At 41.2% G+C, this 25,852-nt stretch overlaps 3 protein-coding genes and 1 long non-coding RNA gene across 11 annotated transcripts in view; all 4 read right to left on the minus strand.

Moving 5' to 3' along the window:
* LOC140591717 (HMG domain-containing protein 3-like) lies at positions 1-4,907 on the minus strand. Of its 4 annotated transcripts, none has more exons than XR_011992024.1 (10): positions 3,979-4,907; positions 3,582-3,721; positions 3,274-3,478; positions 3,127-3,167; positions 2,755-2,948; positions 2,524-2,665; positions 1,778-1,863; positions 1,427-1,507; positions 1,088-1,173; positions 1-81 (listed from the first exon to the last, which is right to left on the minus strand). XR_011992024.1 is itself a non-coding variant. In XM_072713192.1 (9 exons), exons 5-9 carry the CDS (start codon positions 2,663-2,665, stop codon positions 70-72), a joined length of 969 nt encoding a protein of 322 aa, XP_072569293.1. In that variant the 5' UTR covers positions 2,755-3,167; positions 3,274-3,478; positions 3,582-3,721; positions 3,979-4,603; the 3' UTR covers positions 1-69. The 4 variants fall into 4 exon arrangements, 1 of the variants encoding a protein (XP_072569293.1); XR_011992023.1 differs by having other exon boundaries at positions 1,778-2,425; XR_011992022.1 differs by having other exon boundaries at positions 1,778-2,665.
* Positions 4,513-20,379, minus strand: LOC140591719 (HMG domain-containing protein 3-like). Of its 5 annotated transcripts, none has more exons than XR_011992031.1 (10): positions 19,451-20,379; positions 19,054-19,193; positions 18,746-18,950; positions 18,599-18,639; positions 18,227-18,420; positions 17,996-18,137; positions 17,250-17,335; positions 16,899-16,979; positions 16,560-16,645; positions 15,473-15,553 (listed from the first exon to the last, which is right to left on the minus strand). XR_011992031.1 is itself a non-coding variant. In XM_072713195.1 (9 exons), exons 5-9 carry the CDS (start codon positions 18,135-18,137, stop codon positions 15,542-15,544), a joined length of 969 nt encoding a protein of 322 aa, XP_072569296.1. In that variant the 5' UTR covers positions 18,227-18,639; positions 18,746-18,950; positions 19,054-19,193; positions 19,451-20,075; the 3' UTR covers positions 15,473-15,541. The 5 variants fall into 5 exon arrangements, 1 of the variants encoding a protein (XP_072569296.1); XR_011992030.1 differs by having other exon boundaries at positions 17,250-17,897; XR_011992032.1 differs by lacking the exons at positions 15,473-15,553; positions 16,560-16,645; positions 16,899-16,979; positions 17,250-17,335 and adding exons at positions 4,513-4,591; positions 5,570-5,720; positions 6,065-6,158.
* LOC140591794 (uncharacterized) lies at positions 13,118-14,455 on the minus strand. Its single transcript, XR_011992095.1, has 4 exons — positions 14,064-14,455; positions 13,694-13,848; positions 13,471-13,581; positions 13,118-13,289 (listed from the first exon to the last, which is right to left on the minus strand). It is a non-coding gene; the product is annotated as an uncharacterized lncRNA (long non-coding RNA).
* LOC140591718 (HMG domain-containing protein 3-like) overlaps positions 19,985-25,852 on the minus strand; it is a 15,971-nt gene continuing 10,103 nt past the window's right edge. The window contains exons 7-9 of the transcript XR_011992028.1: positions 21,537-21,630; positions 21,042-21,192; positions 19,985-20,063 (exon numbers count right to left, since the gene is read on the minus strand). The gene's annotated coding sequence lies outside the window, so the exon portion shown is untranslated. The remainder of the gene's footprint in view (positions 20,064-21,041; positions 21,193-21,536; positions 21,631-25,852) is intronic.

Raw genomic sequence — 25,852 nt, forward strand, 5'->3', positions numbered from 1 at the left:
TGGACACATTCTCTCACCTCAGCGGTCAAGATTGAGCCCTGAAAATCTCAACATGCTTACATTTCTTCATCATAATCTGACCTGAAAAAAAGCAAAGAAATGCATGCTGCTATGATAATCTCAGGAAAATATTAACAAACATGACCCTGCACATATTGCTCTCCCATATATGCTGTTAAAGAGGAAGGACAGTTTGATTTATTCTTGTCTAATATAAAGAGAAATAACTTATTCCTTATTTTGTTCAAATGGGAGATGCGCAGCTTTATTTTATTTATTTTTCCCCCAAAAGTTAGACTCATACTTCCATAAGTTTTTTTTATTTTCATTAAAAAAAAGTTTGTTACAATAAACCATGTTCATCCAAAAACCATATCTCTTTTTATTCATTTAAGGGTCATTGTAGCTGATGATTATACTAATAATAATGATAGTTTAATACCGTATACCACGAAACCGTGATATTTTCTGAGACGATTATCATACCGTGAAAATCTCATACCGTTACAACCCTAATCCCCACCTTCAGATCAGATCACTAAGACCAATTAATCTGACTCCATTAAATTATGCTGCTGTTTGTAATAGGGTCAGTGGTGGCCTAATGGATAGGGAAGTGCACTTGTAATCGAAAGGTGCCACTGAAGTACCCTGAGCAAGGTACCACCCCCAAGCACTGCTCTCCTCTGCAATGTCATGGTGTCATATAGGTTAAATGCAGAGTACACATTTTGTTGTTGTGCACTGTGTGCTGTGGTGTGTCAATGACAACTAATCACTTCACTTATATGCCATGCACTACGAGGCATCACAGAAAATATTTAAAAAGTATGACACAAAAGGAATTGTATTACTGATTAATGAATAGTTTGTTTCCAAGTTATAAATAATATAATAACCGATACATTAGATGTTAAAAGTTATAACACCCATAAACAATGACAACTGTATTACATGAAATGGTTGCCAATTGTTAAATGGTTTCCAAATTTGCGACTAAGAGAGCCCATGCGGCAATCAATCAAATGAGTCAATCAATATATAAACAAACAAACAAATACGGAGGAACAAAACATAAAACATGCACCTCTGAGTCTCTGATTTCCGATCGGGCACTTGTGTGCTCCAGATGTGGTAGTCCCCAGCAGTCATCACTGCACACTGGTAGATCTCCTGTCATACATATCAGACCATGCATGAAAATATTAACCAAATAAGTGTTTCACCACATTTCTGTGATACTGAGCCATCTTATGAAGCATATAACACTTTCTTAGGGTGGCTGAAGGTTGGTATACATTTAGCTGCAGATCAAGTACCCACTGCAAACATACATAAGTATACATATTCTAAAAAACATGGATGTGTTAAGGTTTTTATTAAGTTGTACAACCAGGCCCTCAAAAAATATATATTGTCTTCATACCAGGGGATGCTGCAGTTGTCATACCATGAGCTGGTGCTGCTGTTGTTGTTTGTGCTTGTTCGGCTGGTGCTTCAGCTGGTGCTGCAAAAAAGCACATTTTAAACCAAATGATTTAGAATGAGTTAAATCGGTTGTACTGCATGCATTTCTCATCAACGCTATGCTGTCTAGCATTTCTGACAGATTTGTAAGTTATAGCTTTATGATCTTTCAAATTGCAAAATAAACATGAGGAATCACCTACAATTAAAAGACAAATATAACTTCACGGCACCGGACAGCAAAATTACATAAACATGACATAAACATGACATTACCACTAATAATTTAGAATGAGGGTGGAATACATACCCAAAACTGTCTGACCATTGGAATTTAACTGTATGTCCACTCCTTTGCCCAATCTCTTCTTCATGCTTTCTATGGTTCTTGAATTTCTAGCATTGTTGTAGTGACACAAAATATTTCGCATCAAAAAGACATGCGATGAGGGAGTCATCATGTTGAGAAAATGATTGTTTTTCCTCATTCCAGCAAAGAGCTGTTCAGCACACGGGCTGTTGATCCAACCACGTAACTCTGGGACCAGTTCCACCTTTCGCAAGACATCCCTGGCATCTTTTGAGTTTGCCTCATGAAATCTATCATAAAGAGCATAATGCTCAGACGATCCAGTTATAGGGTGGCCATTTTCATCAGGAACTGGCTTCTTGGTGACTAGCCATGGCAAGCTCACTTTTATCTGTCCAGTAGTGGCACATCTGATGTTATCTTCAGTAGGCTCAAGTAACCTACCCCCATGAGGTTTGAAGGGTAATGATTCTGGATCTCTTAGGTTGGTATGTGTTGCCAACCCTCTCGCAAAATCATATAATACAATGTTTGGAAAATGTTTCATCGACAATAAAAGGTCAGCAAAGTCCCGGGGGCTCTCAGCCCTTATGTTGAACTTAACACCATACACCACAGCACAAGGACAGGTGACCACAGCCCATCCACCTGTTTAAGGAAACTCTAAATCAGAGTGCAACCATTCCAAGTAATGAAACTAAGAACTGTCTGTAAAAACGGTCTCTCAGTAATAGAACACAACTTACCAGAAGCTCCCCAGATCTGTGAAAACACCTTATCATAACTCGCTCTGTTCTTCATTTCTTGTTGCAGTCTCGTTACCAGGTCCATCCGTGAGCCTTTGGGGTCTATGCCACACTGTCGGCACAGAGCACGCACAGCTTCCATCTATAATGAACATTAGTATAGTTGGTCTGGCGTGGTTCAAAAACACACATCTTTGACAAAACTGACAAAAATTGACTTAAGTTCAGTACCTTGAGCTTAAGAAGTTCATCAGTCAGTCGGTCCTCTGTGAGGTTAAACTCAGATTCCTCCTTTGCACTACAAGCAGAATACACTTCTTTGTATTCAGTGTTGAGTACAACATCCCTATCTCTTGTGTGAGGACCAATCCACGGAGCCCAACTATGGTAACTGGGATGGACGACAAATGGGTTTGACTTGTTGCCTTTAAATGATGTTAGAAAATATTATTAACATAACAGTACATTATTCCACGATAAACAAAGTAAATGCTAGAATACTGTCATCCCACCTAGAACATTGTGCGGACTGTACTTACTTGGGACCAACCCACGGCTGATCATTTCAAGGGAAACCATCTCCCAGAAATTTTCAACACTTACCTTTCCATCAAAAGTCTGAGATGGTTCCTCAATGCTGCTCACTAAGGAAAGCAAGACTTAAGTAAGCATGTTCCAAACAGTCATAGCTGGATATGTGGTGCTTGAAACAATGTAAGACTAAGAAAATGAATAAATGTGTTCACTTACCAGGCATGCTAAAAACGCCCTTCTCATGAAGGTCCATCACAACAGATACTGGATGATAACCACACGATACACAAGCATATGTGTAACCGAGGTCTGACAGTGCTTCAAAGCTTAAATAAGCCTGCAGGACCCTTTCCCTGGATGGATAGGTTTTACCAGAGGTCTTCTCCAACACATCCATGGCACTCCCTACTGCCTGATGAGTCTGTGAAATTGATGTATGACATTTAAAGGCTTTACAATATATTATTTTGATAAAGTATTCGTAATTGTTTTAAATGATTAAAACAACAGAACATGGTTCCTACCTGAAGTGTATTGCGTAGAAAATGGCACATGTATATGGACAGAAGTGTGTGGTCATCGAAATTGTGGACACCATCAGTCCACTCCTGGTATCGATATGCCATACCACACCTGTAGCACCATTTTCTGTACACTGAAATTCCTAATGGACACAAGCACCAGTAAATGTTACACATTTATCTTTCACCATTTTACACTGTGACATGTCTCTATACTTTGCACAGTACTAAAAGCCAGTGTATGAAATTATCTCAGTAAGCATACAAGTGTGAATTGCTGGGAAGGAGGCTAAGCTGCTGATAGTGGAAGTCATGGCTACACTGACATTTACAGTACATGTAGTGAGTAATGAAATGTTAAAATATCGATAATAAATATTTAAATAAAGAGAGAACATACCTTCTATGACATCAGTGATTGTTAGGATTTTAGCCTTAGATGTAATCAGCACAGGTTCGCTTAGAGGAGTGGGCTCTAAACATTCTGAGCAAAAGGTTTCTGATGGTATGAAGTGCACAGGGAAATGAATGGTCTTGACCACGTCTGAGGGGAAAATCGCAGGCAGTTTCTTCTTATGAAAAATGTATTGAACCATCCGCGACAGATTTTTGCCTTCAGGTGAGTATGGAGCTCCTTCTTCTAGGTCAAAACTTTCCATGTCAATTGGAAAATGTTCTGTGATGTTCTCCTCCACACTTCTGGTTTTTCTGAAGAGTGCCTGGTCTGTTTCAAATAAATGCCACTTGGCAACATATTTAGGTATGCATGACTGCCTTGGGTTCGCGCAAGGACAATGCCATGAAATGATTTTAGAATTGTACCTTACCACCACTCTGCCAAGCCGGCTGTAATAGGAGATAGTTGACTCGTATACAGAAATGTGCTTTTTGTAGGGGGGTCCACACACAGTCACCAGACAGGACAACGGGACTCCTGCATCATTTGCTTCTCTCTGACGTACCAAACACCTTTCCTTTTTGTCTTCCCCAAACCACTTGTCATGTACCATCACCTGCAAAACATCCTCTGTAAGTGATGGAGTGTCCATTCTGGCTGGAGGGCAGTACACGAGGGACTGAATGTGGTGGCACTCAAATGGACGAAGGTTTGACCTCTCTGCAAACTCTGCATTAATTCTGCAGATATCCAGCTCACACATTGTTTTTTGTTCAGGACCCCATGTCCTTTTAATGACACGTACTGGTGTGCTGGGTGCTATAAAAGACTTTGCTACTGCAAACACTCCATTTGTGTAATCAACACACTGAGCACTGAGGTGGTTCTGTGCCGTAATGTCCATTTTGATGGGAGTGTGACGTCTTCGAAGATGTATCCGTAGGTTCCGTCTATTAAGGATTAGGCCACAGCTAGTACACTTCACTGTTTTCTGCTTTCTTTGGGTGAGAGGGTGGTAGTGCTGGTGCTGCTGAGGAGCCAGGATCAGAGGAACATGAAGAAAGTGAGGGGTGGAGGATGGGGACTGGGGGAGGGGGACATGCAGCTTCAGAAGCAGTAAAGGAGGGAGCAGGAGAGGCGGGAGGTGACTGATGCGCTTCCGTTGTGGTTGGCTTGGTTTCACTGATGCATTGGGATACATGATGTTTAAACTGGTCTTTGCGTATTATTGTTTGGCTGCAATAAAGACAATGAAAGTGTCCTGTGGGTCTGCAATAATTGTTGCATTTGCTGATGAAGAAACCTGCAAGACGGCAACATGAAGACCAAAGCTATCAACAGAAAAGAAAGGTATACACAGAACGGGACTGGGGGAGTGAGGTCAGGAGTAGCTGATCAGAAAGTTACAGTGTCAAACAAAACACAAACATAGGTAAATTAGCTTACCAATATTCACATGACTTCAGGGACTCCCACTAAGGAACTCCACATCATTTTGTCTATCTTGATTGTAAGAAGTGCATTCTACATTTAAGCATGTGTATGTTTTAAAACCACCAAAATCAATAGACCAATAAACATCATTAGGAATTACCTCTATGCTGTACTGCATGTCTCACGTGGCTCTGAATGTGTGTTGTAAATTTGAATTGTTGGTCAGTTGCATAAGTGCAGCATGGGCATCTGAACACACCGTCTAGGCAAAACCTTGTTGCATCAGGACTGGCCTGTAAATGCGTTGGATGCTTTAAAACATAAACAATAAAACATTGTGTAAACTTACTGTTACTCTGAGGTGCACGCTCATTCTAACAACATAACATGCATGCAGAAGTAATGCAGCTTGTAAGGTTATCAGGCTGTGATATCGATAAAATATCTTATAGAGCATTCATATCATCAGCATTAACTTGAGTATCCTGAGCATCATAATATAGCCTAAACATCTGCATAATTAACAATCATAATATACTATTTTTACATAAATACCATTGAGGTTGTTGGTGTAATTTAATAATATATCGGTCACATACTCCATAACTCTTAATAAAACAATTCGGTCATCATAATCAGAAAAACTCAAAAGCACCTGTCGTAGTCTGTTTTCTACATATGCATTTGTGATAAATATTTTGCAATATTGTCATATAATTTTTAGGACATAAGGCCCAGACCTGCGGTCCCTGAAACAAAAGAGAAACAACCTAGCAGCAAAACGTACCGTCTGCGTTTTCTAGTGTTACGCCCTAAAACAAAACATATATACATGATTTATTTATTCAAATTTCATTTTAGTCTATTCAATGTGTTACCCTTCTCATGTTCTGAATCTAAGGGCATTTCAAGTCCGGAAATTTTAACTAGAGACACAATATTTAAGTAGAGGCATACCCAAGCGAAACAAGAGAAAGTGTGAAACAAGCACAACTACTTTAGCCCAAGTTTTTAAAAATGAGAAAAAGCCGTAATCAGTTTAACAGTTTTATTTCAATGTCAAAGAGAAAAAAAACACTTCACCAAAGGCGAAGATCCATCCATAGCGGCTCTGGGTCCCGTCAGTGTAGCACAAAGCTAGCGTGATCTAGGCTGCCATTATCCAAGGAGCAGGGCCAGGCGCGTGCCACCCGTTTGAACAATGCGGGCGAAATAACTGCCTTATGGGATGCGAAGCTTGCGCATGCGCAGTGACGCAGACGCGCCTTTCAAAATGGCGGCGGCAGCAACACACGCGAAAGATCGATCTCCTGTATTTTCTTAGTTTTATTCTAAACAAGATGCCCCGATTTCATTTAAATACATTTAATAGCTGTAGGAACTAGTGAGCGGTATTTAGCAACATGCTATGTTAGAATAATGCCATCAAACGTGTCTGTTAAGCATATCACAGCGGACATACACGGAGGAAACATGGGGTAGAATCAAACAGGCCACAGGCTTTGAGATAGGCTGGCTCCCCAAGCTATTGCCCCCATTTAGCCCGAATGTCATAGACCTCCCCCCCCCCCACATCCTGACAAAGATGTATTTAGTTGTATTTTGTTATCAGGGTGATCGTCCGTTCGCAGGCCACTTTGGCCATGTGGTGTAGTCATAAACCGTCGCGGATGTTTACCCGAAACCGGGGCATCAAACAAAGAATAAGGATTCCTTAGACAACCCATTTCAAAATATGGCAGCAACAAACGGAGTGCCCAGTTATTTCAAATAAACCATGACCTTTTTTTTAAAGTATTGAAGCACTTTTCTACCAATGTGAATAATAAACATTTTAGACAAAAAAAATCAACGAATAACGCTGGTAATTCGTTGTCAAAATGAGCGTACGGCATTAGCCCAGAAGAGGGGTGGCAATTTGCATATGTGAAAGCCTATGTGAATGAGACACAGGTCCAAAACTTTTAACTAGAGACACAATATTTAAGTAGAGGCATACCCAAGCGAAACAAGAGAAAGTGTGAAACAAGCACAACTACTTTAGCCCAAGTTTTTAAAAATGAGAAAAAGCCGTAATCAGTTTAACAGTTTTATTTCAATGTCAAAGAGAAAAAAAAACACTTCACCAAAGGCGAAGATCCATCCATAGCGGCTCTGGGTCCCGTCAGCGTAGCACAAAGCTAGCATGATCTAGGCTGCCATTATCCAAGGAGCAGGGCCAGGCGCGTGCCACCCGTTTGAACAATGCGGGCGAAATAACTGCCTTATGGGATGCGAAGCTTGCGCATGCGCAGTGACGCAGACGCGCCTTTCAAAATGGCGGCGGCAGCAACACACGCGAAAGATCGATCTCCTGTATTTTCTTAGTTTTATTCTAAACAAGATGCCCCGATTTCATTTAAATACATTTAATAGCTGTAGGAACTAGTGAGCGGTATTTAGCAACATGCTATGTTAGAATAATGCCATCAAACGTGTCTGTTAAGCATATCACAGCGGACATACACGGAGGAAACATGGGGTAGAATCAAACAGGCCACAGGCTTTGAGATAGGCTGGCTCCCCAAGCTATTGCCCCCATTTAGCCCGAATGTCATAGACCTCTCCCCCCCCACATCCTGACAAAGATGTATTTAGTTGTATTTTGTTATCAGGGTGATCGTCCGTTCGCAGGCCACTTTGGCCATGTGGTGTAGTCATAAACCGTCGCGGATGTTTACCCGAAACCGGGGCATCAAACAAAGAATAAGGATTCCTTAGACAACCCATTTCAAAATATGGCAGCAACAAACGGAGTGCCCAGTTATTTCAAATAAACCATGACCTTTTTTTTAAAGTATTGAAGCACTTTTCTTTCTACCAATGTGAATAATAAACATTTTAGACAAAAAAAATCAACGAATAACGCTGGTAATTCGTTGTCAAAATGAGCGTACGGCATTAGCCCAGAAGAGGGGTGGCAATTTGCATATGTGAAAGCCTATGTGAATGAGACACAGGTCCAAAACTTTTAACTAGAGACACAATATTTAAGTAGAGGCATACCCAAGCGAAACAAGAGAAAGTGTGAAACAAGCACAACTACTTTAGCCCAAGTTTTTAAAAATGAGAAAAAGCCGTAATCAGTTTAACAGTTTTATTTCAATGTCAAAGAGAAAAAAAAACACTTCACCAAAGACGAAGATCCATCCATAGCGGCTCTGGGTCCCGTCAGTGTAGCACAAAGCTAGCGTGATCTAGGCTGCCATTATCCAAGGAGCAGGGCCAGGCGCGTGCCACCCGTTTGAACAATGCGGGCGAAATAACTGCCTTATGGGATGCGAAGCTTGCGCATGCGCAGTGACGCAGACGCGCCTTTCAAAATGGCGGCGGCAGCAACACACGCGAAAGATCGATCTCCTGTATTTTCTTAGTTTTATTCTAAACAAGATGCCCCGATTTCATTTAAATACATTTAATAGCTGTAGGAACTAGTGAGCGGTATTTAGCAACATGCTATGTTAGAATAATGCCATCAAACGTGTCTGTTAAGCATATCACAGCGGACATACACGGAGGAAACATGGGGTAGAATCAAACAGGCCACAGGCTTTGAGATAGGCTGGCTCCCCAAGCTATTGCCCCCATTTAGCCCGAATGTCATAGACCTCTCCCCCCCCCCACATCCTGACAAAGATGTATTTAGTTGTATTTTGTTATCAGGGTGATCGTCCGTTCGCAGGCCACTTTGGCCATGTGGTGTAGTCATAAACCGTCGCGGATGTTTACCCGAAACCGGGGCATCAAACAAAGAATAAGGATTCCTTAGACAACCCATTTCAAAATATGGCAGCAACAAACGGAGTGCCCAGTTATTTCAAATAAACCATGACCTTTTTTTTAAAGTATTGAAGCACTTTTCTTTCTACCAATGTGAATAATAAACATTTTAGACAAAAAAAATCAACGAATAACGCTGGTAATTCGTTGTCAAAATGAGCGTACGGCATTAGCCCAGAAGAGGGGTGGCAATTTGCATATGTGAAAGCCTATGTGAATGAGACACAGGTCCAAAACTTTTAACTAGAGACACAATATTTAAGTAGAGGCATACCCAAGCGAAACAAGAGAAAGTGTGAAACAAGCACAACTACTTTAGCCCAAGTTTTTAAAAATGAGAAAAAGCCGTAATCAGTTTAACAGTTTTATTTCAATGTCAAAGAGAAAAAAAAACACTTCACCAAAGGCGAAGATCCATCCATAGCGGCTCTGGGTCCCGTCAGTGTAGCACAAAGCTAGCGTGATCTAGGCTGCCATTATCCAAGGAGCAGGGCCAGGCGCGTGCCACCCGTTTGAACAATGCGGGCGAAATAACTGCCTTATGGGATGCGAAGCTTGCGCATGCGCAGTGACGCAGACGCGCCTTTCAAAATGGCGGCTGCAGCAACACACGCGAAAGATCGATCTCCTGTATTTTCTTAGTTTTATTCTAAACAAGATGCCCCGATTTCATTTAAATACATTTAATAGCTGTAGGAACTAGTGAGCGGTATTTAGCAACATGCTATGTTAGAATAATGCCATCAAACGTGTCTGTTAAGCATATCACAGCGGACATACACGGAGGAAACATGGGGTAGAATCAAACAGGCCACAGGCTTTGAGATAGGCTGGCTCCCCAAGCTATTGCCCCCATTTAGCCCGAATGTCATAGACCTGCCCCGCCCCACATCCTGACAAAGATGTATTTAGTTGTATTTTGTTATCAGGGTGATCGTCCGTTCGCAGGCCACTTTGGCCATGTGGTGTAGTCATAAACCGTCGCGGATGTTTACCCGAAACCGGGGCATCAAACAAAGAATAAGGATTCCTTAGACAACCCATTTCAAAATATGGCAGCAACAAACGGAGTGCCCAGTTATTTCAAATAAACCATGACCTTTTTTTAAAGTATTGAAGCACTTTTCTACCAATGTGAATAATAAACATTTTAGACAAAAAAAATCAACGAATAACGCTGGCAATTCGTTGTCAAAATGAGCATACGGCATTAGCCCAGAAGAGGGGTGGCAATTTGCATATGTGAAAGCCTATGTGAATGAGACACAGGTCCCAAACTTTTAACTAGAGACACAATATTTAAGTAGAGGCATACCCAAGCGAAACAAGAGAAAGTGTGAAACAAGCACAACTATTTTAGCGGTGAGGGTAAAATGCGGACCGTTTACAAACAGCGGATTCCGTGTTTAATAGTGTTGAGGCAATGTTTTCTAGCCATTTAAGAAAGGCAGCAAAGGTTTTTTTTATACCTTTAAACATTAACAAAAACCGCTAATGTCTTTTCTTTAAAATTTTCAAGTCTATTTCTGTCTGGTTTTTCGCGATAAGTTGCGTGAACGCCTGAGTTAGTGTGTTTTTGGGGCTTGGATACACATCGAGGTCCTGACAGAAATAATTATGTCTGCTTTCACAAACCTAAAGTTAAACTTTAAAGCCCATCGGCGTGTGTGTGTGTGTGTGTGTGTGTGCTTGTGCACATGAGCACAAGCACATGGTTCAATGTAACTGTAGCAGCTTATTCCATTCATTCATTGTGCACATACACACATACACTCACCTAAAGGATTATTAGGAACACCATACTAATATGGTGTTTGACCCCCTTTCGCCTTCAGAACTGCCTTAATTCTACGTGGCATTGATTCAACAAGGTGCTGAAAGCATTCTTTAGAAATGTTGGCCCATATTGATAGGATAGCATCTTGCAGTTGATGGAGATTTGTGGGATGCACATCCAGGGCACGAAGCTCCCGTTCCAACACATCCCGAAGATGCTCTATTGGGTTGAGATCTGGTGACTGTTGGGGCCATTGTAGTACAGTGAACTCACTGTCATGTTCAAGAAATCAATTTGAAATGATTCGAGCTTTGTGACATGGTGCATTATCCTGCTGGAAGTAGCCATCAGAGGATGGGTACATGGTGGTCATAAAGGGATGGACATGGTCAGAAACAATGCTCAGGTAGGCCGTGGCATTTAAACGATGCCCAGTTGGCACTAAGGGGCCTAAAGTGTGCCAAGAAAACATCCCCCACACCATTACACCACCACCAGCAGCCTGCACAGTGGTAACAAGGCATGATGGATCCATGTTCTCATTCTGTTTACGCCAAATTCTGACTCTACCATTTGAATGTCTCAACAGAAATCGAGACTCATCAGACCAGGCAACATTTTTCCAGTCTTCAACTGTCCAATTTTGGTGAGCTCGTGCAAATTGTAGCCTCTTTTTCCTATTTGTAGTGGAGATGAGTGGTACCCGGTGGGGTCTTCTGCTGTTGTAGCCCATCCGCCTCAAGGTTGTGCGTGTTGTGGCTTCACAAATGCTTTGCTGCATACCTCGGTTGTAACGAGTGGTTATTTCAGCCAAAGTTGCTCTTCTATCAGCTTGAATCAGTCGGACCATTCTCCTCTGACCTCTAGCATCAACAAGGCATTTTCGCCCAACGGGACTGCCGCATACTGGATGTTTTTCCCTTTGCACACCATTCTTTGTAAACCCTAGAAATGGTTGTGCGTGAAAATCCCAGTAACTGAGCAGATTGTGAAATACTCAGACCGGCCCGTCTGGCACCAACAACTATGCCACGCTCAAAATTGCTTAAATCACCTTTCTTTCCCATTCTGACATTCAGTTTGGAGTTCAGGAGATTGTCTTGACCAGGACCACACCCCTAAATGCATTGAAGCAACTGCCATGTGATTGGTTGATTAGATAATTGCATTAATGAGAAATTGAACAGGTGTTCCTAATAATCCTTTAGGTGAGCATATATGCTATGTCTAGATCTCCTGGGGAAATCAAGAGTGTTGCCCACAAACATTGTTCAGCTTTTGGCCTAACATGGTCCTTGCGTGTTTTAAAGTTGCGTGAAGTGGAGTGAGGAGCATTCTGAACATCAAACTATTTTAAGATAAATTGTCTGTAACAGGAAATTTAGTTTCTCAATTTATTTCTTATATATTATTTTGTTAATTATTGAGTTCAAAGTTTTGTAGTAAATGGTGATATTGTCATCAATTTGGTGATAATGCGAGCCAAACATTTCTCGAAAATGACATTTGCATACAGTAAGTAAAACATTCTGAAATCATATTTCTATTTTATTCTGCTGCTGCTTACATGTTTACATCTCTGTCTCTCTCGCTCTCTCTCTCCAGGACAGTGAAAGTAGGACTATTTACCCTTGTTTATGTAGCTGTAGGATGGCCATAATATAGTTTCAATCCGATATCGATGTAATGCTTGTCTGTGATGATTGGTTAACATATTGATTGGTGTATTAATATAGCCGGAAAGTAATAAAACCCATTGCAATCAAGTATACAGTGCCTTATAAAAGTATTCAGTTATCATAATTTTACTCAATTACAAAGGATAGTTAAACGTTTTCCAAATGAGCATTTTATTGCATTTCCAAAGGCACTGTAACTTATTTCTGTGCCAACATTAAAATTAAATAAACTTATGATTTAATGTCGATATGAGATGACAAATTATTCACAAATGATACAGAGGTGCCACTCATTTCCACATACAGTAACTCATCACAATTGGGTGCCACTGTGCTTTTTAATGAAAAGCTGATAAAACTTAAAATGTGGTTCGGTCATGTGTGTAGTCTGTGTGTAGACAAGGAAACAGAGGCATAGTAGCTGTTATTTTTTTATTCCAAAGTCATCCAATTTGCTATTTTCCTTACATACCCACCCATTCACTCACTCACTCACTGACCCACCCACCCATTCACACACCCAAGTCTTCCGTAAGGTGTTTGCAGAACTCGCTGCAGAACCCAGGCTGTGTGAAGTTCCCCTCGTCTTCCACGCCCAATGTAGCCTATGGGACAATAAATAATAAGCAAGCATACTTAGTATCAAAACAGAGCAACAATGTTTTTCATTGCATACTTTCAAGAAAATATTCAGGACCTGACACACAATAAATTGTTCTGGTGACTTTCTTTTTGCAACCACTGACTTCAGCAACAATTGTCAACATTCTTACACAGTATGCATACCTGGTAAGCTGTTCTTATAAGTCTCTAGACAGTGCTGGCAGCATTCCAGGCGATACAATCGTCGGAATTGTGCTTGATAGGCCGCACTGTACAGTTTCCATGGGACTACACCTGTAGGTTTCAAATTTAAGAATGATTCATTAGAGTAAAATCCCTTGTTAATGGGAATACAAACATCCTAACTCAAAGGGTATTCAAATATCATAATATGTTTTATACCTACTGTCAAGCCACTGAAAATGCGCTCGGGCACGGAATGTTTCCCTTCCGACTAAGTCCCAAAAAAAGGTGACAAACAAGTGACAGCTTTAAAAAAGCTTTGTCACCCTCGAACAGGACTACTTCTAAAAGGATATCCTCCAGGACGTCGAGGGGGATCTGTGAAAGAAATCATACAAGCACGCAAATATTATTTTACAATAGTTCTGTAATATAACAAAAACAGACAAAAATAGCATGACTTCTACATTCCAACTCCAACTGCTTAAAATGAAGCTCATTGTTTTCACATTTTTGTAGGGTACAGCACAGTAAGCACAGAGAAAAAAAGAGAAAAACAGCAGGTTCAGCTGTAAGATCAGCTACATAAATACCTGTTCAATGGAGATGGAACCCATTCCTCCTCCTCTACCATCTGTGCTTTCAACACATTGAATTTTCCTAAAAGAAATTATATTGTCACAACTATTGTAAAACTATGACATATTGTAATGGTATCACATAGAGTTGACTCCACCTGAGGGCACAGGTGTAAAACAATTTGATCACGTTGGGCACCAGACCTGGAAAAAGGCAGTCATGATACTACCAGCTTGTCAGACTGAAAGGCTTATATGCATATGGGTCAGAACAATGCATCAGAGTGATAAATATTACAGCATCAACTTTGTAAGGTGTATCAATCCCCACTAGGGTTGTAACGGTATACCGGTATGGCGGTTTATTGTGATATTGACATGTACGATTATCATATCATGCACATTTGCCTATCCGCGGTTTGGAAAAAAAAAAAAGAAACCAGATCTCACCTGCGCTGCTGTGTATATGCAACTTCTTTCCGCTTTACTGCTTAGACTCCACCCATAAATGCACAGCGGCGAAAATGTCCGATAGTGGCTGCAAATTCTAATCTCTATTTCCCGCCGAAAAAAAAATTAAAATCTGCAGTATGGGAATATTTTGGGTATCCGAAAAATGATCGTGGGGTGGATATCCAGTTTGCAAGAAATGTGGACGAACAGTGGCCGCAAAAGGAGGAAATACGTCGAACATGTTCTCCCATATTCGCGAACACCATCCCTCCGTGAAGATAAAGGTAAGTTCCATTTATAACTTAAAGCCGTATTATTTCTGTGATGCAGAGGGAATCCCGGAATCCAGTCATGTAATTGGAGTCAATTACAGTATAATTCAGATGCCACGTAAAATGTCCGATTTGATAGATAGATGGATGAATAAATCAAAATATAGCTGTGCAGCAAATTAAATCGCGATGTGCGTCTGTGAATATACAGCGCAAAAAGGCTGCCGCTTGCTCATTAACCAACTACCCCCCCCCCCCCCCACACACACACACACACACACACACACACACAGCGGCACAGATGATTATTTTGTCCTCCAGGTTCGTGTGCCGCCCCCCATAGAATCCCTCCCGGCGCCCTCCCAACTTCATCCCTTATCGTCTCCGCTCGCCCATCCTCTAGAAAAACGCTTTATTTAGATTATTTTTGTTTTCCTCCAAGTTCGTGTGCCGCCCCCCACGTGACATGAAAAAGTGCCGCCCCGGGCGGCTGCCCCGTTCGCCCATGCCTAAAACCGCCACTGCATGATGGTCATGGTTTTTAAAGCGTCTGCTGTCTCATTCACTATGTGAAGACGTGAACACATGAACATATCCAGAGCTACTCTCAAGAGAACACTTAATGATCATTTTATAATTTTATTTAAAAGAATAATCATCAAATACACTAACTGAAAACTCATAGGTGTTTAGTACAAGTGGACACATTCTCTCACCTCAGCGGTCAAGATTGAGCCCTGAAAATCTCAACATGCTTACATTTCTTCATCATAATCTGACCTGAAAAAAAGCAAAGAAATGCATGCTGCTATGATAATCTCAGGAAAATATTAACAAACATGACCCTGCACATATTGCTCTCCCATATATGCTGTTAAAGAGGAAGGACAGTTTGATTTATTCTTGTCTAATATAAAGAGAAATAACTTATTCCTTATTTTGTTCAAATGGGAGATGCGCAGCTTTATTTTATTTATTTTTCCCCCAAAAGTTAGACTCATACTTCCATAAGTTTTTTTTATTTTCATTAAAAAAAAGTTTGTTACAATAAACCATGTTCATCCAAAAACCATATCTCTTTTTATTCATTTAAGGGTCATTGTAGCTGATGATTATACTAATAATAATGATAGTTTAATACCGTATACCACGAAACCGTGATATTTTCTGAGACGATTATCATACCGTGAAAATCTCATACCGTTACAACCCTAATCCCCACCTTCAGATCAGATCACTAAGACCAATTAATCTGACTCCATTAAATTATGCTGCTGTTTGTAATAGGGTCAGTGGTGGCCTAATGGATAGGGAAGTGCACTTGTAATCGAAAGGTGCCACTGAAGTACCCTGAGCAAGGTACCACCCCCAAGCACTGCTCTCCTCTGCAATGTCATGGTGTCATATAGGTTAAATGCAGAGTACACATTTTGTTGTTGTGCACTGTGTGCTGTGGTGTGTCAATGACAACTAATCACTTCACTTATATGCCATGCACTACGAGGCATCACAGAAAATATTTAAAAAGTATGACACAAAAGGAATTGTATTACTGATTAATGAATAGTTTGTTTCCAAGTTATAAATAATATAATAACCGATACATTAGATGTTAAAAGTTATAACACCCATAAACAATGACAACTGTATTACATGAAATGGTTGCCAATTGTTAAATGGTTTCCAAATTTGCGACTAAGAGAGCCCATGCGGCAATCAATCAAATGAGTCAATCAATATATAAACAAACAAACAAATACGGAGGAACAAAACATAAAACATGCACCTCTGAGTCTCTGATTTCCGATCGGGCACTTGTGTGCTCCAGATGTGGTAGTCCCCAGCAGTCATCACTGCACACTGGTAGATCTCCTGTCATACATATCAGACCATGCATGAAAATATTAACCAAATAAGTGTTTCACCACATTTCTGTGATACTGAGCCATCTTATGAAGCATATAACACTTTCTTAGGGTGGCTGAAGGTTGGTATACATTTAGCTGCAGATCAAGTACCCACTGCAAACATACATAAGTATACATATTCTAAAAAACATGGATGTGTTAAGGTTTTTATTAAGTTGTACAACCAGGCCCTCAAAAAATATATATTGTCTTCATACCAGGGGATGCTGCAGTTGTCATACCATGAGCTGGTGCTGCTGTTGTTGTTTGTGCTTGTTCGGCTGGTGCTTCAGCTGGTGCTGCAAAAAAGCACATTTTAAACCAAATGATTTAGAATGAGTTAAATCGGTTGTACTGCATGCATTTCTCATCAACGCTATGCTGTCTAGCATTTCTGACAGATTTGTAAGTTATAGCTTTATGATCTTTCAAATTGCAAAATAAACATGAGGAATCACCTACAATTAAAAGACAAATATAACTTCACGGCACCGGACAGCAAAATTACATAAACATGACATAAACATGACATTACCACTAATAATTTAGAATGAGGGTGGAATACATACCCAAAACTGTCTGACCATTGGAATTTAACTGTATGTCCACTCCTTTGCCCAATCTCTTCTTCATGCTTTCTATGGTTCTTGAATTTCTAGCATTGTTGTAGTGACACAAAATATTTCGCATCAAAAAGACATGCGATGAGGGAGTCATCATGTTGAGAAAATGATTGTTTTTCCTCATTCCAGCAAAGAGCTGTTCAGCACACGGGCTGTTGATCCAACCACGTAACTCTGGGACCAGTTCCACCTTTCGCAAGACATCCCTGGCATCTTTTGAGTTTGCCTCATGAAATCTATCATAAAGAGCATAATGCTCAGACGATCCAGTTATAGGGTGGCCATTTTCATCAGGAACTGGCTTCTTGGTGACTAGCCATGGCAAGCTCACTTTTATCTGTCCAGTAGTGGCACATCTGATGTTATCTTCAGTAGGCTCAAGTAACCTACCCCCATGAGGTTTGAAGGGTAATGATTCTGGATCTCTTAGGTTGGTATGTGTTGCCAACCCTCTCGCAAAATCATATAATACAATGTTTGGAAAATGTTTCATCGACAATAAAAGGTCAGCAAAGTCCCGGGGGCTCTCAGCCCTTATGTTGAACTTAACACCATACACCACAGCACAAGGACAGGTGACCACAGCCCATCCACCTGTTTAAGGAAACTCTAAATCAGAGTGCAACCATTCCAAGTAATGAAACTAAGAACTGTCTGTAAAAACGGTCTCTCAGTAATAGAACACAACTTACCAGAAGCTCCCCAGATCTGTGAAAACACCTTATCATAACTCGCTCTGTTCTTCATTTCTTGTTGAAGTCTCGTTACCAGGTCCATCCGTGAGCCTTTGGGGTCTATGCCACACTGTCGGCACAGAGCACGCACAGCTTCCATCTATAATGAACATTAGTATAGTTGGTCTGGCGTGGTTCAAAAACACACATCTTTGACAAAACTGACAAAAATTGACTTAAGTTCAGTACCTTGAGCTTAAGAAGTTCATCAGTCAGTCGGTCCTCTGTGAGGTTAAACTCAGATTCCTCCTTTGCACTACAAGCAGAATACACTTCTTTGTATTCAGTGTTGAGTACAACATCCCTATCTCTTGTGTGAGGACCAATCCACGGAGCCCAACTATGGTAACTGGGATGGACGACAAATGGGTTTGACTTGTTGCCTTTAAATGATGTTAGAAAATATTATTAACATAACAGTACATTATTCCACGATAAACAAAGTAAATGCTAGAATACTGTCATCCCACCTAGAACATTGTGCGGACTGTACTTACTTGGGACCAACCCACGGCTGATCATTTCAAGGGAAACCATCTCCCAGAAATTTTCAACACTTACCTTTCCATCAAAAGTCTGAGATGGTTCCTCAATGCTGCTCACTAAGGAAAGCAAGACTTAAGTAAGCATGTTCCAAACAGTCATAGCTGGATATGTGGTGCTTGAAACAATGTAAGACTAAGAAAATGAATAAATGTGTTCACTTACCAGGCATGCTAAAAACGCCCTTCTCATGAAGGTCCATCACAACAGATACTGGATGATAACCACACGATACACAAGCATATGTGTAACCGAGGTCTGACAGTGCTTCAAAGCTTAAATAAGCCTGCAGGACCCTTTCCCTGGATGGATAGGTTTTACCAGAGGTCTTCTCCAACACATCCATGGCACTCCCTACTGCCTGATGAGTCTGTGAAATTGATGTATGACATTTAAAGGCTTTACAATATATTATTTTGATAAAGTATTCGTAATTGTTTTAAATGATTAAAACAACAGAACATGGTTCCTACCTGAAGTGTATTGCGTAGAAAATGGCACATGTATATGGACAGAAGTGTGTGGTCATCGAAATTGTGGACACCATCAGTCCACTCCTGGTATCGATATGCCATACCACACCTGTAGCACCATTTTCTGTACACTGAAATTCCTAATGGACACAAGCACCAGTAAATGTTACACATTTATCTTTCACCATTTTACACTGTGACATGTCTCTATACTTTGCACAGTACTAAAAGCCAGTGTATGAAATTATCTCAGTAAGCATACAAGTGTGAATTGCTGGGAAGGAGGCTAAGCTGCTGATAGTGGAAGTCATGGCTACACTGACATTTACAGTACATGTAGTGAGTAATGAAATGTTAAAATATCGATAATAAATATTTAAATAAAGAGAGAACATACCTTCTATGACATCAGTGATTGTTAGGATTTTAGCCTTAGATGTAATCAGCACAGGTTCGCTTAGAGGAGTGGGCTCTAAACATTCTGAGCAAAAGGTTTCTGATGGTATGAAGTGCACAGGGAAATGAATGGTCTTGACCACGTCTGAGGGGAAAATCGCAGGCAGTTTCTTCTTATGAAAAATGTATTGAACCATCCGCGACAGATTTTTGCCTTCAGGTGAGTATGGAGCTCCTTCTTCTAGGTCAAAACTTTCCATGTCAATTGGAAAATGTTCTGTGATGTTCTCCTCCACACTTCTGGTTTTTCTGAAGAGTGCCTGGTCTGTTTCAAATAAATGCCACTTGGCAACATATTTAGGTATGCATGACTGCCTTGGGTTCGCGCAAGGACAATGCCATGAAATGATTTTAGAATTGTACCTTACCACCACTCTGCCAAGCCGGCTGTAATAGGAGATAGTTGACTCGTATACAGAAATGTGCTTTTTGTAGGGGGGTCCACACACAGTCACCAGACAGGACAACGGGACTCCTGCATCATTTGCTTCTCTCTGACGTACCAAACACCTTTCCTTTTTGTCTTCCCCAAACCACTTGTCATGTACCATCACCTGCAAAACATCCTCTGTAAGTGATGGAGTGTCCATTCTGGCTGGAGGGCAGTACACGAGGGACTGAATGTGGTGGCACTCAAATGGACGAAGGTTTGACCTCTCTGCAAACTCTGCATTAATTCTGCAGATATCCAGCTCACACATTGTTTTTTGTTCAGGACCCCATGTCCTTTTAATGACACGTACTGGTGTGCTGGGTGCTATAAAAGACTTTGCTACTGCAAACACTCCATTTGTGTAATCAACACACTGAGCACTGAGGTGGTTCTGTGCCGTAATGTCCATTTTGATGGGAGTGTGACGTCTTCGAAGATGTATCCGTAGGTTCCGTCTATTAAGGATTAGGCCACAGCTAGTACACTTCACTGTTTTCTGCTTTCTTTGGGTGAGAGGGTGGTAGTGCTGGTGCTGCTGAGGAGCCAGGATCAGAGGAACATGAAGAAAGTGAGGGGTGGAGGATGGGGACTGGGGGAGGGGGACATGCAGCTTCAGAAGCAGTAAAGGAGGGAGCAGGAGAGGCGGGAGGTGACTGATGCGCTTCCGTTGTGGTTGGCTTGGTTTCACTGATGCATTGGGATACATGATGTTTAAACTGGTCTTTGCGTATTATTGTTTGGCTGCAATAAAGACAATGAAAGTGTCCTGTGGGTCTGCAATAATTGTTGCATTTGCTGATGAAGAAACCTGCAAGACGGCAACATGAAGACCAAAGCTATCAACAGAAAAGAAAGGTATACACAGAACGGGACTGGGGGAGTGAGGTCAGGAGTAGCTGATCAGAAAGTTACAGTGTCAAACAAAACACAAACATAGGTAAATTAGCTTACCAATATTCACATGACTTCAGGGACTCCCACTAAGGAACTCCACATCATTTTGTCTATCTTGATTGTAAGAAGTGCATTCTACATTTAAGCATGTGTATGTTTTAAAACCACCAAAATCAATAGACCAATAAACATCATTAGGAATTACCTCTATGCTGTACTGCATGTCTCACGTGGCTCTGAATGTGTGTTGTAAATTTGAATTGTTGGTCAGTTGCATAAGTGCAGCATGGGCATCTGAACACACCGTCTAGGCAAAACCTTGTTGCATCAGGACTGGCCTGTAAATGCGTTGGATGCTTTAAAACATAAACAATAAAACATTGTGTAAACTTACTGTTACTCTGAGGTGCACGCTCATTCTAACAACATAACATGCATGCAGAAGTAATGCAGCTTGTAAGGTTATCAGGCTGTGATATCGATAAAATATCTTATAGAGCATTCATATCATCAGCATTAACTTGAGTATCCTGAGCATCATAATATAGCCTAAACATCTGCATAATTAACAATCATAATATACTATTTTTACATAAATACCATTGAGGTTGTTGGTGTAATTTAATAATATATCGGTCACATACTCCATAACTCTTAATAAAACAATTCGGTCATCATAATCAGAAAAACTCAAAAGCACCTGTCGTAGTCTGTTTTCTACATATGCATTTGTGATAAATATTTTGCAATATTGTCATATAATTTTTAGGACATAAGGCCCAGACCTGCGGTCCCTGAAACAAAAGAGAAACAACCTAGCAGCAAAACGTACCGTCTGCGTTTTCTAGTGTTACGCCCTAAAACAAAACATATATACATGATTTATTTATTCAAATTTCATTTTAGTCTATTCAATGTGTTACCCTTCTCATGTTCTGAATCTAAGGGCATTTCAAGTCCGGAAATTTTAACTAGAGACACAATATTTAAGTAGAGGCATACCCAATTTCATTTTAGTCTATTCAATGTGTTACCCTTCTCATGTTCTGAATCTAAGGGCATTTCAAGTCCGGAAATTTTAACTAGAGACACAATATTTAAGTAGAGGCATACCCAAGCGAAACAAGAGAAAGTGTGAAACAAGCACAACTACTTTAGCCCAAGTTTTTAAAAATGAGGAAAAGCCGTAATCAGTTTAACAGTTTTATTTCAATGTCAAAGAGAAAAAAAAACACTTCACCAAAGGCGAAGATCCATCCATAGCGGCTCTGGGTCCCGTCAGCGTAGCACAAAGCTAGCGTGATCTAGGCTGCCATTATCCAAGGAGCAGGGCCAGGCGCGTGCCACCCGTTTGAACAATGCGGGCGAAATAACTGCCTTATGGGATGCGAAGCTTGCGCATGCGCAGTGACGCAGACGCGCCTTTCAAAATGGCGGCGGCAGCAACACACGCGAAAGATCGATCTCCTGTATTTTCTTAGTTTTATTCTAAACAAGATGCCCCGATTTCATTTAAATACATTTAATAGCTGTAGGAACTAGTGAGCGGTATTTAGCAACATGCTATGTTAGAATAATGCCATCAAACGTGTCTGTTAAGCATATCACAGCGGACATACACGGAGGAAACATGGGGTAGAATCAAACAGGCCACAGGCTTTGAGATAGGCTGGCTCCCCAAGCTATTGCCCCCATTTAGCCCGAATGTCATAGACCTCTCCCCCCCCCCCCCACATCCTGACAAAGATGTATTTAGTTGTATTTTGTTATCAGGGTGATCGTCCGTTCGCAGGCCACTTTGGCCATGTGGTGTAGTCATAAACCGTCGCGGATGTTTACCCGAAACCGGGGCATCAAACAAAGAATAAGGATTCCTTAGACAACCCATTTCAAAATATGGCAGCAACAAACGGAGTGCCCAGTTATTTCAAATAAACCATGACCTTTTTTTTAAAGTATTGAAGCACTTTTCTACCAATGTGAATAATAAACATTTTAGACAAAAAAAATCAACGAATAACGCTGGTAATTCGTTGTCAAAATGAGCGTACGGCATTAGCCCAGAAGAGGGGTGGCAATTTGCATATGTGAAAGCCTATGTGAATGAGACACAGGTCCAAAACTTTTAACTAGAGACACAATATTTAAGTAGAGGCATACCCAAGCGAAACAAGAGAAAGTGTGAAACAAGCACAACTACTTTAGCCCAAGTTTTTAAAAATGAGGAAAAGCCGTAATCAGTTTAACAGTTTTATTTCAATGTCAAAGAGAAAAAAAAACACTTCACCAAAGGCGAAGATCCATCCATAGCGGCTCTGGGTCCCGTCAGCGTAGCACAAAGCTAGCGTGATCTAGGCTGCCATTATCCAAGGAGCAGGGCCAGGCGCGTGCCACCCGTTTGAACAATGCGGGCGAAATAACTGCCTTATGGGATGCGAAGCTTGCGCATGCGCAGTGACGCAGACGCGCCTTTCAAAATGGCGGCGGCAGCAACACACGCGAAAGATCGATCTCCTGTATTTTCTTAGTTTTATTCTAAACAAGATGCCCCGATTTCATTTAAATACATTTAATAGCTGTAGGAACTAGTGAGCGGTATTTAGCAACATGCTATGTTAGAATAATGCCATCAAACGTGTCTGTTAAGCATATCACAGCGGACATACACGGAGGAAACATGGGGTAGAATCAAACAGGCCACAGGCTTTGAGATAGGCTGGCTCCCCAAGCTATTGCCCCCATTTAGCCCGAATGTCATAGACCTCTCCCCCCCCCCCCACATCCTGACAAAGATGTATTTAGTTGTATTTTGTTATCAGGGTGATCGTCCGTTCGCAGGCCACTTTGGCCATGTGGTGTAGTCATAAACCGTCGCGGATGTTTACCCGAAACCGGGGCATCAAACAAAGAATAAGGATTCCTTAGACAACCCATTTCAAAATATGGCAGCAACAAACGGAGTGCCCAGTTATTTCAAATAAACCATGACCTTTTTTTTAAAGTATTGAAGCACTTTTCTACCAATGTGAATAATAAACATTTTAGACAAAAAAAAATCAACGAATAACGCTGGTAATTCGTTGTCAAAATGAGCGTACGGCATTAGCCCAGAAGAGGGGTGGCAATTTGCATATGTGAAAGCCTATGTGAATGAGACACAGGTCCAAAACTTTTAACTAGAGACACAATATTTAAGTAGAGGCATACCCAAGCGAAACAAGAGAAAGTGTGAAACAAGCACAACTACTTTAGCCCAAGTTTTTAAAAATGAGAAAAAGCCGTAATCAGTTTAACAGTTTTATTTCAATGTCAAAGAGAAAAAAAAACACTTCACCAAAGGCGAAGATCCATCCATAGCGGCTCTGGGTCCCGTCAGCGTAGCACAAAGCTAGCGTGATCTAGGCTGCCATTATCCAAGGAGCAGGGCCAGGCGCGTGCCACCCGTTTGAACAATGCGGGCGAAATAACTGCCTTATGGGATGCGAAGCTTGCGCATGCGCAGTGACGCAGACGCGCCTTTCAAAATGGCGGCGGCAGCAACACACGCGAAAGATCGATCTCCTGTATTTTCTTAGTTTTATTCTAAACAAGATGCCCCGATTTCATTTAAATACATTTAATAGCTGTAGGAACTAGTGAGCGGTATTTAGCAACATGCTATGTTAGAATAATGCCATCAAACGTGTCTGTTAAGCATATCACAGCGGACATACACGGAGGAAACATGGGGTAGAATCAAACAGGCCACAGGCTTTGAGATAGGCTGGCTCCCCAAGCTATTGCCCCCATTTAGCCCGAATGTCATAGACCTCTCCCCCCCCCCCACATCCTGACAAAGATGTATTTAGTTGTATTTTGTTATCAGGGTGATCGTCCGTTCGCAGGCCACTTTGGCCATGTGGTGTAGTCATAAACCGTCGCGGATGTTTACCCGAAACCGGGGCATCAAACAAAGAATAAGGATTCCTTAGACAACCCATTTCAAAATATGGCAGCAACAAACGGAGTGCCCAGTTATTTCAAATAAACCATGACCTTTTTTTTAAAGTATTGAAGCACTTTTCTACCAATGTGAATAATAAACATTTTAGACAAAAAAAATCAACGAATAACGCTGGTAATTCGTTGTCAAAATGAGCGTACGGCATTACCCCAGAAGAGGGGTGGCAATTTGCATATGTGAAAGCCTATGTGAATGAGACACAGGTCCAAAACTTTTAACTAGAGACACAATATTTAAGTAGAGGCATACCCAAGCGAAACAAGAGAAAGTGTGAAACAAGCACAACTACTTTAGCCCAAGTTTTTAAAAATGAGAAAAAGCCGTAATCAGTTTAACAGTTTTATTTCAATGTCAAAGAGAAAAAAAAACACTTCACCAAAGGCGAAGATCCATCCATAGCGGCTCTGGGTCCCGTCAGCGTAGCACAAAGCTAGCGTGATCTAGGCTGCCATTATCCAAGGAGCAGGGCCAGGCGCGTGCCACCCGTTTGAACAATGCGGGCGAAATAACTGCCTTATGGGATGCGAAGCTTGCGCATGCGCAGTGACGCAGACGCGCCTTTCAAAATGGCGGCGGCAGCAACACACGCGAAAGATCGATCTCCTGTATTTTCTTAGTTTTATTCTAAACAAGATGCCCCGATTTCATTTAAATACATTTAATAGCTGTAGGAACTAGTGAGCGGTATTTAGCAACATGCTATGTTAGAATAATGCCATCAAACGTGTCTGTTAAGCATATCACAGCGGACATACACGGAGGAAACATGGGGTAGAATCAAACAGGCCACAGGCTTTGAGATAGGCTGGCTCCCCAAGCTATTGCCCCCATTTAGCCCGAATGTCATAGACCTGCCCCGCCCCACATCCTGACAAAGATGTATTTAGTTGTATTTTGTTATCAGGGTGATCGTCCGTTCGCAGGCCACTTTGGCCATGTGGTGTAGTCATAAACCGTCGCGGATGTTTACCCGAAACCGGGGCATCAAACAAAGAATAAGGATTCCTTAGACA

This window comes from Paramormyrops kingsleyae, chromosome 6 (genome assembly GCF_048594095.1).
Source record: "Paramormyrops kingsleyae isolate MSU_618 chromosome 6, PKINGS_0.4, whole genome shotgun sequence".
In the NCBI taxonomy this organism is placed as follows: Eukaryota; Metazoa; Chordata; class Actinopteri; order Osteoglossiformes; family Mormyridae; genus Paramormyrops; species Paramormyrops kingsleyae.